The sequence below is a fragment of the Neoarius graeffei genome, chromosome 8 (assembly GCF_027579695.1).
Source record: "Neoarius graeffei isolate fNeoGra1 chromosome 8, fNeoGra1.pri, whole genome shotgun sequence".
NCBI lineage: Eukaryota > Metazoa > Chordata > Actinopteri > Siluriformes > Ariidae > Neoarius > Neoarius graeffei.
Window position 1 is genome coordinate 94,314,784 of NC_083576.1, and position 14,922 is coordinate 94,329,705.

Below are 14,922 nucleotides of genomic sequence, written 5' to 3' on the forward strand. Positions count from 1 at the left end.
CTGCGCTGGAGAACCAGCTCCTGTCAGTTCAGGTTCTGAAGAAGCTCACTTTGAGAACAGTGTTGATGTTTACTGATTGTGTTTGTGGGTTTCACAGTTGTAATGTATTAAATCCTTTATTTTATAAAGTCATTGTAAATACCTATAAACCTCTTTGGCTGTTTATGTTCAGCTGTTCCAAAGACTCCCCAATGAAGTAACGATGACCAGCTTGTGATATGTAATGCTGTATTTTATTGGTTGTTCACTGGCTATTTATTTTTAACAGAATTTAATGAAACCCCCAGCTAAATGGTGCCAGCTTCATTTACTGAAGTTATAAATTAGTTAAACTACAAACAAAAATACAGACAGATAATAAATCTTCATCAGTCCATCTCATGAGGGAAGGTCTTTTGGAACGGTTCTCCATGGGTCCAGTACAGTTCCGCTGATGTGTAGAATCTGTTTTCACTAAAGCTTTTTTGGAGGCTCGTGGTGTCCTGAACTTCACAAACACACCATGCTGGGGTCTTCAATTTTCACCCATTTGTCCTTAGTTAATCTTTTAAGTAGCTCCTGAGGATGAAGTCTGTGATACCACATGACCCCCAGGGAAGACCAGTGCTGTTGAGGTGAGGTTGTGCTCCTTTAGTTTTCAGTTCAGAAACCTCACATGTGACAGATGTGAATTTTAAAATGGCGAAACTGAAAAAACTTCACTGAGACTGACAGCTACACAGGCCACACCTCCTACACTGAGACTGACAGCTACACAGGCCACACCTCCTTCACTGAGACTGACAGCTACATAGGCCACACCTCCTTCACTGAGACTGACAGCTACATAGGCCACACCTCCTACACTGAGACTGACAGCTACACAGGCCACACCTCCTTCACTGAGACTGACAGATACATAGGCCACACCTCCTTCACTGAGACTGACAGATACATAGGCCACACCTCCTACACTGAGACTGACAGATACATAGGCCACACCTCCTACACTGAGACTGACAGATACATAGGCCACACCTCCTGCACTGAGACTGACAGATACATAGGCCACACCTCCTGCACTGAGACTGACAGATACATAGGCCACACCTCCTACACTGAGACTGACAGATACATAGGCCACACCTCCTACACTGAGACTGACAGATACATAGGCCACACCTCCTACACTGAGACTGACAGATACATAGGCCACACCTCCTACACTGAGACTGACAGATACATAGGCCACACCTCCTACACTGAGACTGACAGATACATAGGCCACACCTCCTACACTGAGACTGACAGATACATAGGCCACACCTCCTACACTGAGACTGACAGATACACAGGCCACACCTCCTTCTTCCACACCTATTCAGCCCGTCTAAGCTCAATCTTTACATATACTCTAACACACTGCAGAATTGCAGTATATCATCACACACACAAACACTTACTTCCTGTGCCTCTCTTTCTCCCAGCAGCAATGAGAGAGAGAGAATTATTTCCAGATTTCTCATGACCTCCTGAAGGGTTAAATCATAATGTGCTTCACTGGAATTTTGTGTGTGTGTGTGTGTAGATAAGACTCCAACTGTGTGTCAAAAGTGTACAGAATGTGAAAGAATGAGAAAAAGGGACACAAATTTTAGTGCTATGAAGAATGAGACACTCATCTACGGTAAATATATGCAAGAGAGAGAGAGATGTGTAGTAAACTCTGACTGCACTTCCTTTCCTTGCTGCTGTTTTCAGTTTCACACTCTCTCTCTCTCTCTCTCTCTCTCTCTCTCTCCCACGCTGTATCAGATTCAGGCTCTACACAGTGTGTGTGTGTGTGTTGCGTGCGTGTGTGAGTGGTGTGTGTAGGCGGGTGTGTGTGAGGACTGTGTCTCTCTCCTCCATGAAAACCATGGATGGATTGCGGCTGCCACCACTTATAGAGGAAGTGCTGGACTCCACAGGTACGACACACACACACACACCGATTTTAGCAATAGTTGAAAGACAGTGAGAGACAGACTGTGGATTCACTGAAGTCCTCAAATTGTTGGATACTTATGGGATACGATGGACTCCTCTGAGTAGGTGTGTGTGTGAGAGAGAGAGAGAGAGAGAGAGAGAGAGATTTTCTCAGGAAAATGAAGCAGAACATGGATGTTTTTTCTGTCATCCATGTTGTGTCGGGGGAGAACGATGGACTGCACCACACACACACACACACACACGGTCAGAAGGATGGAATGTAGAAGAACAGTGATGTCATTGTGTGCTGAGCAGTTGGGTTGGTGTATAGAATGTGTTCTGTTTTGACTCCTTCAGCAGAACTTTTGGGTTCTTCTGGTTCTTCTAGTGAACATTCATGTTTCAGAATCCCTCTGTGATGTTCCACTGGTGAGAGAGTGTGAAGAAGCTGTAATAATCTGACGGAGAGAGTGTGGCATGTGGTGTTACTGATCTGACTGTAGAACCTGTCTGCTGCTCTTCTCTGTGCCGTGTGTTTTGCCTGAACTCGTGAATGAATACAGGCTCGAGTGGCTTGGGATGGCGACGAGTCGGAGTGGAAACCAGAGTGAAGCAGATGGTAAAGAAATCAGCTAAATGTCCTGTAATTATCAGCAGGAAAATATATCAGGTTGGATGAAGTCAATTCGACAGTCAGCTGCTGAGAAAATGTTTTTATGGTACCAGTCAAAAGTTTGTACCCCCCTACTCGACTCATTCACAGGTGTTTCTGTATTGTGACGATTCTCTACACTGTAGAACAAAACTGAAGACATCAAACACTATGAAATAACATCTGGGACATATCTGGAATTATGTGGTAAAAAAAAAGTTAAAAAACAAAATATGTTTGATATTTTAGATTCTTTAGCATATCCAGTGTTTCCCTTGATGATACTTTGTACACTATTGTCATTTTCTTAACCAGCTTCATGAGGGAGTCACCTGGAACGCTTTTCAATTAACAGCTGTGTCTCATCAAAAGGTAATTAGTGGATGAGTTTCTTACCTACTTAATGCATCTGAGCTCAAACAGTAAATAGTAAATAATAAAAATACAGTAAATAGCTCTATACTGTAGTAATCCATATTATGTCAAGAACCAAACAACTAAGTAAAGAGAAATGACATCCATCATTACTTTAAGACATAAAGTGACTTTTAATTCATAAAAATAAAGAAAAACAGTGAATTAGAAGGGGTGGACAAACTTTTGACTGGTACTCTATGTTTGTGTGTACACACAGACACACACACACACAGACACACATGTTAGAATGCAGGCACTTACAGATGTAAGCGCAGAGGAGAGCGGGGTGGAGACTGACAATCAAAGCCAAGACAAGAGACTAGAATCAGAGTCGGTAAACAAGCAAGGGTTGGGCGATCGGCGAACAACACAGGGAAGATCAGGCAAAGAGCGAAAACGTTAGAGGAAAAGTGAAAGGGTCAGAAATACAAGAAGCAGTCAGAAGAAAGAAGGCTAGGTATGTACTGAGCAGGCAGAATGATACTTCACACTGGAGTGTTTATTTGGGGAGCTTAAATAGAGGGACATGTGATTAAAGAAATGAGAGACAGCTGAGTTTCAGTAGGCTGGAGACAGAGGGCGCTGTGAGTCTTGGGAACTGTAGTTCAGAGTGTCCATCTTTGTAGTTTGTTTTTTTTCAGTGGGTTTACTGACAGAACCCCCCCCCCCCCCCCCCAAGGAGCTACCTCCGGGAGCTACATTCTTTTTTGGACGACCCCTACCTCTGGGTGCTGGTTTGTTGGGATATTGGGCATGAAACTCTTGTTTCAGAAGTGGGTCAAGAATGTCCCTGGCCCTGACCCAACTTTGTTCCTCGGGTCCATATCCTTCCCAATCTACCAGGTACTTGACTTGGCCTCCTCTTCATCTTGAGTCGAGGATCTTATTTACCTGGTAGGTGGGCTCTCCCTCTAGATTGAGTGTAGGGTGCTCCTGGACTGGTGTGTTGCTGACAAGGGGCCCCGGGATAGCAGGTTTCAGGTATAATACATGGAAGGTAGGAGATACTCAGCTGTGAGGGGGAAGTTCAAGACGGTATGATACTTCATTACTTATGGTCCCTCTCACGTGTGAGAATGGGGGACCCTTCTATGTCATCGTTCTCTACGCTCTTCAGCTCATTTTTGCAGTCTCAACTCCGACAGTATTTTGCCATCGGAAATGAGGTTTCTCCATTTAGGTCGTTCCGCTGTAGCTTCATACCATTTATCATCAAAACCAAATATAGATAGGTCCTCTTTGATACAATCTTTCCACCTTTTCTTTGGGCGGCCATGGGATCTTTTGCCTTTGGCAAGCTCACTAAAGAGCAGTTGTTTTGGTATCCTATGATCTGGCATCCGGCATACATGGCCTAGCCAACGGAGGTGGTTGCTCCGAATCATGGTCTCTATTGTTGTTGATTTAGCTCGCCTGAGGACCTCAGTGTTAGTTACATGGTGCCACCATTTTATGTTCAAAATCTGTCTCAGTGATCTTTGATGAAACATCTCAAGAAGGTGGATGTGGGAAGCAAGAGTGCTCCAGGTCTCACTGCCGTATAGCAGGCATGGGAGGACGATGGCTTTGTAGACTGTAACCTTGGTGGTTATGGTGAGACCTTTACGGTCCCAGCACCTGCTCGAGAGTGAGTGGAATGCGGCTGCTCCTCTAGCAATTCTCCTCTTAATCTCGGTGTCAAGTGAGGCGTCAACGGATAGTTCACTGCCCAAATAGATGAAGTGGTTGGAATTGGTGAGTTGGTGGTTCTCAATAGTAATTGGTGGAGGATCTTCGCATCCGAAGTGCATAACTTCAGTCTTGGGCTTGCTGATTGTAAGTCCCCAGTCATTGCACACTCCGTTGAGGGCGTTAACTGCGCTTTGCAGTGACTGTGCCGTTGCTGCGCAGTGTGCCGCGTCATCCGCATACAGGAAGTCATCCAGTCTTGATTCCTTGGCAGCCTTAGTCTTCAGGCGTCTAAGGTTGAAAAGTTTGCCATCCAACTTGTACCTGATGTCAATTCCAAAGTTTCCCATGGATTTGGTGTGTGGTGCAACATGAAAGAGAAGAACAGTATGAAGAGCGTTGGTGCCAGAATACAGCCCTGCCTCAGGCCCGATGAGACCTCGAAAGGTTTAGTCATCTCACCGTCCACGAGGACCTGGGCTTGCATGTCCTGATGGAAGCTACGAATTATGTTGACAACTTTAGGTGGTATTCCAATGTGCAGCAACAGCTCCCACAAAACCTCTCTGTTTACAGTGTCAAAGGCTGTGACTAGGTCCACGAAGACAAGGTGGACTTCTTGGTGCTGTTCGCGGCACTTCTCCAGTAGTTGTCTTAGGACAAACATCATGTCCGTAGTGGAGTGGCCTGGCTGAAAACTACACTGGGCTTCTGGGATGAATGGCGCAATGGAAGGCCATACTCTGTTGAGGATGACACGGGCATATAGTTTCCCAACTATAGCCAACAGAGTAATGCTGCGGTAGTTTTCACAGGTGTAACGGCAGTTCTTTTTGAAAAGTTTGATGATTATGCCATTCTTGAAGTCCTTAGGTACTCTTTCCTCTATCCAGATGTTCATTAGTAGTTTGTGGAGTTCTGCAGCTAGTGCAGGGCCACCTGCCTTTAGGACTTCTCTGGGTATGCCATCAGGGCCAGGTGCTTTGCCTTGTTTAAGTTGTCTAAGAGCTTTGTTTACCTCCTCGATAGTCGGGTCTTGTTCAAGCTCGTGTATAACAGCTTCCTGGGGGATATCATCCAGGACAGACATGTCTGGTGTGCCTGGTTGGTTGAGAAGTGTACAGAAATGCTCTCTCCATCTTGCTAAGATGTCCTCTCTCTCAGTGAGGCGTGTTCCTTCGGAACTGTCGACTGGGTTGATGCCACCTGGCTTTCGCTGGGAGACAAGTCAAAGTGCTTCAAAGAAGCTTCTGGAGTTGTGGCACTGTGCATGTGACTCGATCTCTGCGGCTCTATCAAGCCACCACTGATTCTTCATCCTTCAGAGCTCACGCTGGCAGAGGTTACGGGCTGAGCGATACCGTCTGCGGTTCTCAGGTGTTTCATTTTGAAGGAGGGCTTCAAAACAGTGTTGTTTCTTCTCGAGCAAATCCTTGATGGTGGGATCATTTTCGTTAAACCAGTTGCGGTGGTTATGTTTCTGCAATCCAAGAATCTCCTTCAAGGTGTTATACAGAGTGGATTTCAGATCTTGCCAGCGTTGTTCTAGGCCCACTGAGTCAATATTTGGGAGGCGTGAGGCGATGGCTTCTTGCAGTTGTTGTTTGATCTCAGGTACATCGAGGCGCGCGGTATTAAGGCGGGGAGGTATATCTCTGCGTCTGCGCTGGGTGGAAATGTGAAAACGCAGGTTAAGCCTTGCGCAGACCAACTTGTGATCGGTCCAGCAATCCGCGCAACGGCGTACTCTAGAATCTGCAAGGTCACTCCTATAGTGTTGTTTGATAATGATGTAATCAATCATGTGCCATTTCTGGGAGCGTGGGTGTTTCCAGGTCCCCTTGTGTATATCACGGTGTGTGAATACGGTGTTAGATATAAGGAGGCCGAACCTTGTACAAAGTTCTAGGAGAGTCACCCCTTGTGCGTTTTCGTCTCCCAAGCCATTTGGTCCGATGACATTGGGCCAGGCTTCTGTGTTGGTTCCAACTCTGGCATTAAAGTCACCAAGGAGAAAGAGCCTGTCACTAGGTGGAACCTCTGCGAGGACTGCTGTGAGTTGGTTATAGAAGAGCACCTTTTCTTCCATGGGTCTTTTAAACGTGGGAGCATAGATGCTGATGAAGGTGGCATAGCAGTTCTTGTTGAGCTGTAAGCGCATGGTCATGATGCGGGAATTTATGCCCTTCCACTTTTCCACGAGAGGCCGGAGGTATGATTTCATGGCAATTCCAACACCTTCCTGTCTTGGCTTATCGCTATCCCTCCCAGAGTGTAGGAAGATGTAATTTCCATCAGAGAATTCTCCTTCACTGGGGATCCGGCACTCACTGAGGCAGGCAATGTCGATGTTAAGTCTCCCCAGCTCGGAGGCTACTAGGGCGGAGCGGCGCTTAGGTGCTTGGCGCTTCAGTGATGATGTATCTGACATGGTTTGAACATTCCATGATGCGACCTTGATCTTGGAGATATATTTGCTGCGTCGTCGTCTGGGCTGTTCAGGGTCAGGGGGTCCCAAGGGCTTTACCCTTGATCCATCATCCTTGCGAAAACGCTGCCCGTCAAACCGACGCTGGTTGTGTAAGGTTCTTAATGAAGGGTCTGTAGCGAGTATGTGGTTTCGCTGCAGCAGGGGTGCTGGCCTCGCTGCAGCTAGCAAGCAGGCTGCCCAATTCCGTGCCTGCATCCTTCTGCCAGTGGACACATAGAGTGGACTCACAAGAGATGCAAATCACCATGTGTATAGCTGGAGAAGCGGATACTTCATTAATGCGGTGCAAAACCTTAAATGGCCCGATGTAGTGTGGCTGGAGTTTTCTACAGGTGTTGGATTCTCTCAGATTCTTCCTCCCATACTCTGTCACCGGGGGAAAAGTTTGGAGTCTCTCCTCTATGCTTATCTGCATATTCTTTGTACTTGGCACAGACTGATTCTAGATAATGATGGACCTCCTCCCAGATGGTTTGACTGCATGTGAACCAGTCATTGATGGCTTGTACCTGGCTGGGTGTGTCGTCCCAGGGAAACAAGGGTGGTTGGTAGCTGAGTATGCACTGAAATGGTGTTAACTGGGTAACTAAGTGTTTAAGTGAGTTCTGTGCATACTCAGCCCAAGGAAGGAAGCGCGCCCAGTCCCCCTGGTTATGCATGCAGTAGATCCTCAAGAAACAACTGATCTCCTGATTTGCTGTCTCTACTTGGCCATTTGATTGGGGGTGATATCTAGACGTGAGACTTATGGATACTTCCAACCTCTCCATGAAGCTTGTCCAATAGCATGAAATGAATTGGGGTCCCTGGTCACTGACTATATCCTCGGGGATGCCATAGTACCTGAAGACTTGTTGAAATAAAAGCTCTGCGGTCTGAGAGGCTGTGGGGATGCCTGGCAACGGGATGAGTTTCAATGCTTTTGAAAATCGGTTGATGGTCACCATTATAGTGGTGTTGCCTTGAGAGGGAGGGAGATCTGTGATAAAGTCAATTGCTAGGCGTGACTAGGGTCTTTGAGGAATCGGTAGAGGGCATAATTTGCCGGCAGGGTGTGTGTCTCGGAACCTTTGCTTGAGCACATTCAGAACATGAAGCGATGAACTGGTTGATTTCTGTGAGCATGTTCTCCCACCAGTACTTGTTCCTTAACATTTGGTGCATGCGTTGACTGCTCAGATGTCCAGTGGCAGGAGATGCGTGCGCCCAGGTGATGAGACTGCTGCAAAGATGCTTGGGTACATAGAGAAGCCCAGGTGGGAGATGAATGGGACGCGTTTGAGGCTGAGACTTGCTTATTTCCTTGTCCAGTTTCCAGGTGATGGATTGTATGAAACACTGTGGTGGGAGGATGGGATGAGAAACTGAGTCTTGGTGGAATGGACCAAAAGCCCTGGATAGAGCATCTGCTTTGGTATTTTTGGAATCTGGACAGAATGAAATTGTGAAGTCGAATCGGGTGAAGAATAATGCCCACCTGGCCTGATGTGGATTTAACCTTTTTGCTTTCCTGAGATATTCTAGGTTCTTGTGATCTGTGAGAATTATGAAGGTATGAGTAGCTCCTTCTAGCCAATGCCACCACTCCTCGAGGGCTAGTTTAATGGCAAGCAGTTCTCTGTTCCCCACATCATAATTCCTTTCTGCTGAAGTTAGTTTCTTCAAAAAGAAAACTACTGGGTGTAGCTTTTGTTTTTCCCCAAAATGTTGGGAAAGGATGGCATATTTGCCCAGCATGTCCCATAGCATGTCATTTATAAGGCATTGGAACACACTGGGTGCCGAAGAAAGGCCATAAGGCATTACCCGGTACTCAAAGTGTCCAGCAGTAGTGCTAAAAGCTGTTTTCCGCTCGTTGCCTTTCTTTATCCTGATCAGATTATATGCGCTGCACAGGTCAAGCTTAGAAAAGATCCTCACAGACCTGAGTTACTCCAGAGCCACTGGAACCAGAGGAAGAGGATAAGGGTATTTTACGGTGATGTGGTTTAAACCTCTGTAATCAATGCAAGGCCTTAGTCCACCTCCTCGTTTCTCCACAAAAAATAAACCAGCAGAGGTGGGAGACATGGAAGGGCGGATATATCCCTGTTTGAGGGCCTCCTGAATATACTCCTCCATGGCAACATGTTCCTTATGGGATAGAGGATAAATACGACCATGTGGTGGTGACATACCTGGAAGTAGGTCAATCGTGCAGTCATATGGCCGGTGTGGTGGTAGCCCACAGGCCTTCCCCTTACTGAAAACCTCTGAAAGGTCCTGATAACAGTCAGAAACATTGTCCATGGAGTCTGGTTGAGGACTTTCCACTGAGGTGGAAGATACTTTGACCTGAGGACAGGAGAGACAGCTCTGGAAGCACATGGGTGACCACTGAAGAATTTCTTTACTTTGCCATGAGATCAGTGGGTCATGCAGCTATAGCCAGGGATATCCAAGGATAATGTCATGATCAATGGTTGTGGTCATGTACAGTGAAATGAATTCTTTGTGCAGTGCTCCTACTTGAATCTGAACTGTTTGGGTGCATGTGGTGACAAGCTCATCGCCTATGGGTCCTCCATCAATGGTCCTAATGCTGAGTGCACTGTGCAGAGGGGTGGTAGGCAGGTTGAGCTTCTGCATGATGGTACTGCTGATAAAGTTCCCTTCTGCCCCTGAATCAACAAAAGCAGAAAGGACATATGTGGAGGATGCCACCTTTAGTAAAACTGGAATCTTAAAGGATTTTGAGTTGGATTCTCTCACTGGACTCATAGATCCTGCTGGTGTTTCTGCTGGGGCTGCACGGGCTAGTCGGACCGGACAGTGATGGATGTTATGTTCAGGGATCCCGCAGTAGAAGCATAGACCCTCTTTGCATCATCTAGCATGCTTAGCATGGGTTAACCTAGTGCGTGAAACTTCCATGGGTGAGCTGTTCTCAGATGACTGAACAGACCTGGCACTTTCATGGATAGAGGGTTGGTGCTTTAACAGTTGGTCAAGATGAATGGCTAAGCCAATGAGGGAGTCCAGAGTGAGGTTCTCATCTCTACAGGCCAGTTCACTGATGATCTCAGGGTGCAGACCCTGGCAAAAAACTGCTTTCAGGGCAGGAATCTATCAAAGTCTGATCTTCACAACACATGGTTGTGGAAGTGTATCATGGCACGAACAAAGGAGATTCCTGAAGACCTCAGAAAAAGCATTGTTGATGCTCATCAGGCTGGAAAAGGTTACAAAACCATCTCTAAAGAGTTTGGACTCCACCAATACACAGTCAGACAGATTGTGTACAAATGGAGGAAATTCAAGACCATTGTTACCCTCCCCAGGAGTGGTTGACCAACAAGGATCACTCCAAGACCAAGGCATATAATAGTCGGCAAGGTCACAAAGGACCACTGGGTAACTTGTAAGCAACTGAAGGCCTCTCTCACATTGGTTAATATTAATGTTCCTGAGTCCACCATCAGGAGAACACTGAACAACAATGGTGTGCATGGCAGGGTTGCAAGGAGAAAGCCACCACTCTCCAAAAGTAACATTGCTGCTCGTCTGCAGTTTGCTAAAGATCACGTGGACAAGCCAGAAGTCTATTAGAAAAATGTTTTGTGGACAGATGAGACCAAAATAGAACTTTTTGGTTTAAATGAGAAGTGTTATGTTTGGAGAAAGGAAAACACTGCATTCCAGCATAAGAACCTTATCCCATCTGTGAAACATGGTGGTGGTAGTATCATGGTTTGGGCCTGTTTTGCTGCATCTGGGCCAGGACGGCTTGCCATCATTGATGGAACAATGAATTCTGAATTATACCAGCAAATTCTAAAGGAAAATGACAGGACATCTGTCCATGAACTGAATCTCAAGAGAAGGTGGGTCATGCAGCAAGACAACGACCCTAAGCACACAAGTCGTTCTACCAAAGAATGGTTAAAGAAGAATAAAGTTAATGTTTTGGAATGGCCAAGTCAAAGTCCTGACCTTAATCCAATGGAAATGTTGTGGAAGGACCTGAAGCCAGCAGTTCATGTGAGGAAACCCACCAACATCCCAGAGTTGAAGCTGTTCTGTACAGAGAAATGGGCTAAAATTCATCCAAGCCGGTGTACAGGACTGATCAACAGTTACCGTAAATGTTTAGTTGCAGTTATTGCTGCATAAGGGGGTCACACCAGATACTGAAAGCAAAGGTTCACATACTTTTGCCACTCACAGATATGTAATATTGAATCATTTTTCTCAATACATAAATGACCAAGTATAATATTTTTGTCTCATTTGTTTAACTGGGTTCTCTTTATCTACTTTTAGGACTTGTGTGAAAATCTGATATTGTTTTAGGTCATATTTATGCAGAAATATAGAAAATTCTAAAGGGTTCACAAACTTTCAAGCACCACTGTATTTTAGCTTTTCAGCTTTACTCAATCACACTATCACACACACTACACACACACACATGTGTTGTGGTTGGGAGCAAGACTCTTCTCTGCTCTCCCCCTCCTTTTATGCTCTGTCCATGCAACACACACACACACACACACACACACACACACACACACACACACACACACACACATTAATTGACAGCAGGTGTAATGACTAAGCCACTTACTTTCCCCAACCCTGCCCTCCATTCACAAACTGCTGCTTGGCCACGCCCCCACTGTCACATACCCCCACCACCCAACTCAGGCCGGGGAGACGTCCGGCCTGAAGCTGACCCCCCCCCCCCCCCCCCCAATGAGACAGGAAGTCTGCCACCACCATCTGTATTCCCGGCCTGTGGACCACCTTGAACTTAAATGGCTGGAGGGTGAGATACCAACGGGTGATCCGTGCATTGGCATCCTTCATGCGGTGGAGCCACTGGAGGGGCATGTGATCCGAACAGAGAGTGAAAGGGCACCCCACCATGTAGTATCGGAGGACGAGGACCACCCACTTGATGACAAGACACTCTTTTTCGATGGTGCTGTACTTGCTTTCATGCATCGAGATGTTTGCAGCTGATGTACAGCTCCTCACCCTCCACCTTCTGGGACAAAACGGCACCCAGCCCTCTGTCCGATGCGTCAGTCTGCAAAATAAAGGGGAGAGAGAAGTCAGGGGAGTGCAAAAGTGGCCCCCCACACAGTGCAGCTTTTACCTCAGAGAAAGCCTGTTGGCACTACTCCGTCCACTGGACCGGATCTGGACTCCCATTTTTAGTGAGATCGATTAGCGGGCTGGTGTCATCCGAAAAATTAGGTATAAACCTACAATAATAGCCAGCCAGCTCCAGGAACCGTCTCACCTCCTTTTTGGTCTTGGGCCTCGGGCAGGCCGCAATCGCTGCAGTCTTGTTAATTTGGGGACACACCTACCCATGACCCAAGTGGAACTCCAGATACCGTACTTCCACCCACCCAATTGCACACTTTTTCAGGTTAGCTGTGAGGCCCCCATGCCTCAGTGACTTTAGAATGGCCCTCAGATGTTCCAAGTGCCGCGGCCAATCATGACTGTAGATTATTATATCATCTAGATATGTGGCCACATAGACAGCGTGAGGGCGGAGAACCCTGCCCATGAGCCGCTGGAATGTAGCAGGTGCCCCAAATAACCCAAAAGGGAGCATGATAAATTGGTGTAGTCCAAATGGTGTGGAAAAGGACATTTTCTCTTGGGATAGAGGAGTCAAGGGGATCTGCCAATATCCCTTTGTTAGAACCAGTGTCGAATAAAAGCAAGCAGTGCCTAACCAATCAAGCAACTCATCAATGCAAGGCATTGGGTATGTGTCAAATTTAGACACCACACTGACTTTTCTATAGTCCACACAGAACCGGACCGACCCGTCGGTCTTGGGAACCAGGACCACTGGGCTGCTACAGTCACTCCTCGATTATGCCCATTTCGAGCATGGCCTTGAGTTCATCCTGAACTACCTTTTTCTTGTGTTTGGGCAAGTGGTAAGGGCGTCTACACACTACCACCCCTGGGGGCGTTTCTATGTGATGTTCTATGAGGTGGGTAAAACTGGGAAGAGGCGAGAACACATCGGAAAATTCGTTTTGCAACTTGGCTACCTCTGTGAGTTGGGCCAGTGAGAGGTGGTCTCCATAAGGGACTGGAGTGGTTTGAGATGTTATCCTTTTTACCTCCGGCTCCAGCTCCTTCTTCTCCAGGACTGCCGACGCCAATGCCACGGGGACCCCCTCATTCCAGCATTTTAAAAGGTTGAGGTGGTAAATTTACAATGCTCTGCCCCATCTGTTCACTTCACCTCATAGTTGATGTCCCCAACTCGCCGTGTGACCTTGAAGGGCCCTTGCCACTTGTGGATTAATTTAGAACTCGACATGGACAATAATACGAGCACTTTGTCTCCCGGCGTGCACTCTTTAAGGCGCGTGCCCCTGTCATACAGCTGGCTTTGACATTCTTGTGCCTGCCACAAATTCTCCTGGGTTAGGTGCGTGAGGGTGTGGAGTTTTGCACGCAAGTCAAGAACGTACTGAATTTCGTTTTTGCTAGGCGGAGGTCCCGCCTCCCAATTTTCTCGTAGCACATCCAGAATGCCACGCGGCTTACACACATATAATAATTCAAATGGAGAAAACCCCATGGAGGCTTGCAGGACCTCTCGTACTGCAAATAACAGGGGCTCGAGCCACTTATCCCAGTTATGTGCATCTTCACTTACAAATTTCCAGATTATGTTTTTGAGTGTTTGGTTAAAGCGCTTCACTAAGCCATCCATTTGTGGGTGATACACACTGGTGCAGATAGACTTAATCCCCAATAACCCATACAGTTTGTGCAGTGTGCGTGACATAAACGAAGTACCTTGGTCTGTCAGGATTTCTTTCGGAATCCTGACCCGGGAGATAATATGGAAGAGTGCTTCCGCAACACTGTGTGCTGAGATATTGCGGAGAGGCACTGCTTCCAGATATCGCATTACATAGTCCACCAGAACTAAAATAAAGCGATATCCCCATGCTGACCAATCTCATGGTCCAACGAGATCCATCCCAATTCGCCCAAACGGGGTCTTGATTAAAGGGAGAGAGCACAAAGGCACTTTTGGAGTGGCCATGGGATTTACTAATTAGCATTCATGGCACACTACACACCACTGGCGGATGTCCCCGCGAATCCCTGGCCAATAGAATCGGGCCATTATTCGGGCTAGAGTTTTGTCCTGCCCTAAGTGTCCAGCCATGGGGTTAAAATGAGCCACATGGAATATGAGTTCCCTATGGCTCTTTGGGATCAATAATTGAGTTATCTGTTCTCCCGTTTGAGTGTCCTGCGTCACTTGGTACAACCTATCCTTAATAATAGTGAAATAAGGGAAGGCCAGTGTTGTGCTTGGCTGGAGAGTTTGACCATTGATTACTCTCACTTGGTCAAATGCATGCCTCAGAGTCTCGTCTCCTGACTGCTCTAACGGGAAATCCCCAAGGGAATCCCAGAGAGAGGGAGGAGGGGCGGGGTGCTCCTCACTCCTCATATTGCTCTGACACAGTGCTGACGTAGATGGCTCTGTGACAGCTTCCCAAGTCAATGCCACACCGGGAGCTTCCCGTGATGTATTTATGCAGGACCCACCTCTCATTATATGTTCCATCAATTCTTTAAAGCCTGGCCAATCAGTTCCCAAAATTAACGAGTGGGTGAGATGAGGGTTAACCGCTGCCTTAATTTAATGCATTTGGTCCTGGAATAGAATATGGACAGACACGAGAGGGTAATTGTGAACATC

The 14,922-nt window shown here is 46.8% G+C and overlaps 1 protein-coding gene across 2 annotated transcripts in view; it reads left to right on the top strand.

Moving 5' to 3' along the window:
• The first annotated feature begins 1,850 nt into the window (after positions 1-1,850).
• Positions 1,851-14,922, top strand: part of LOC132891072 (coiled-coil domain-containing protein 136-like) — a 91,752-nt gene continuing 78,680 nt past the window's right edge. Inside the window, exon 1 of one of the 2 annotated variants that reach the window (XM_060928549.1) lies at positions 1,851-1,949. In XM_060928549.1, the coding sequence (XP_060784532.1) occupies positions 1,889-1,949 (61 nt within the window). In that variant the 5' untranslated portion in view covers positions 1,851-1,888. Of the gene's footprint in view, positions 1,950-3,400; positions 3,477-14,922 lie in introns of those variants that run through there. The other variant, XM_060928550.1, reaches the window with a different exon arrangement.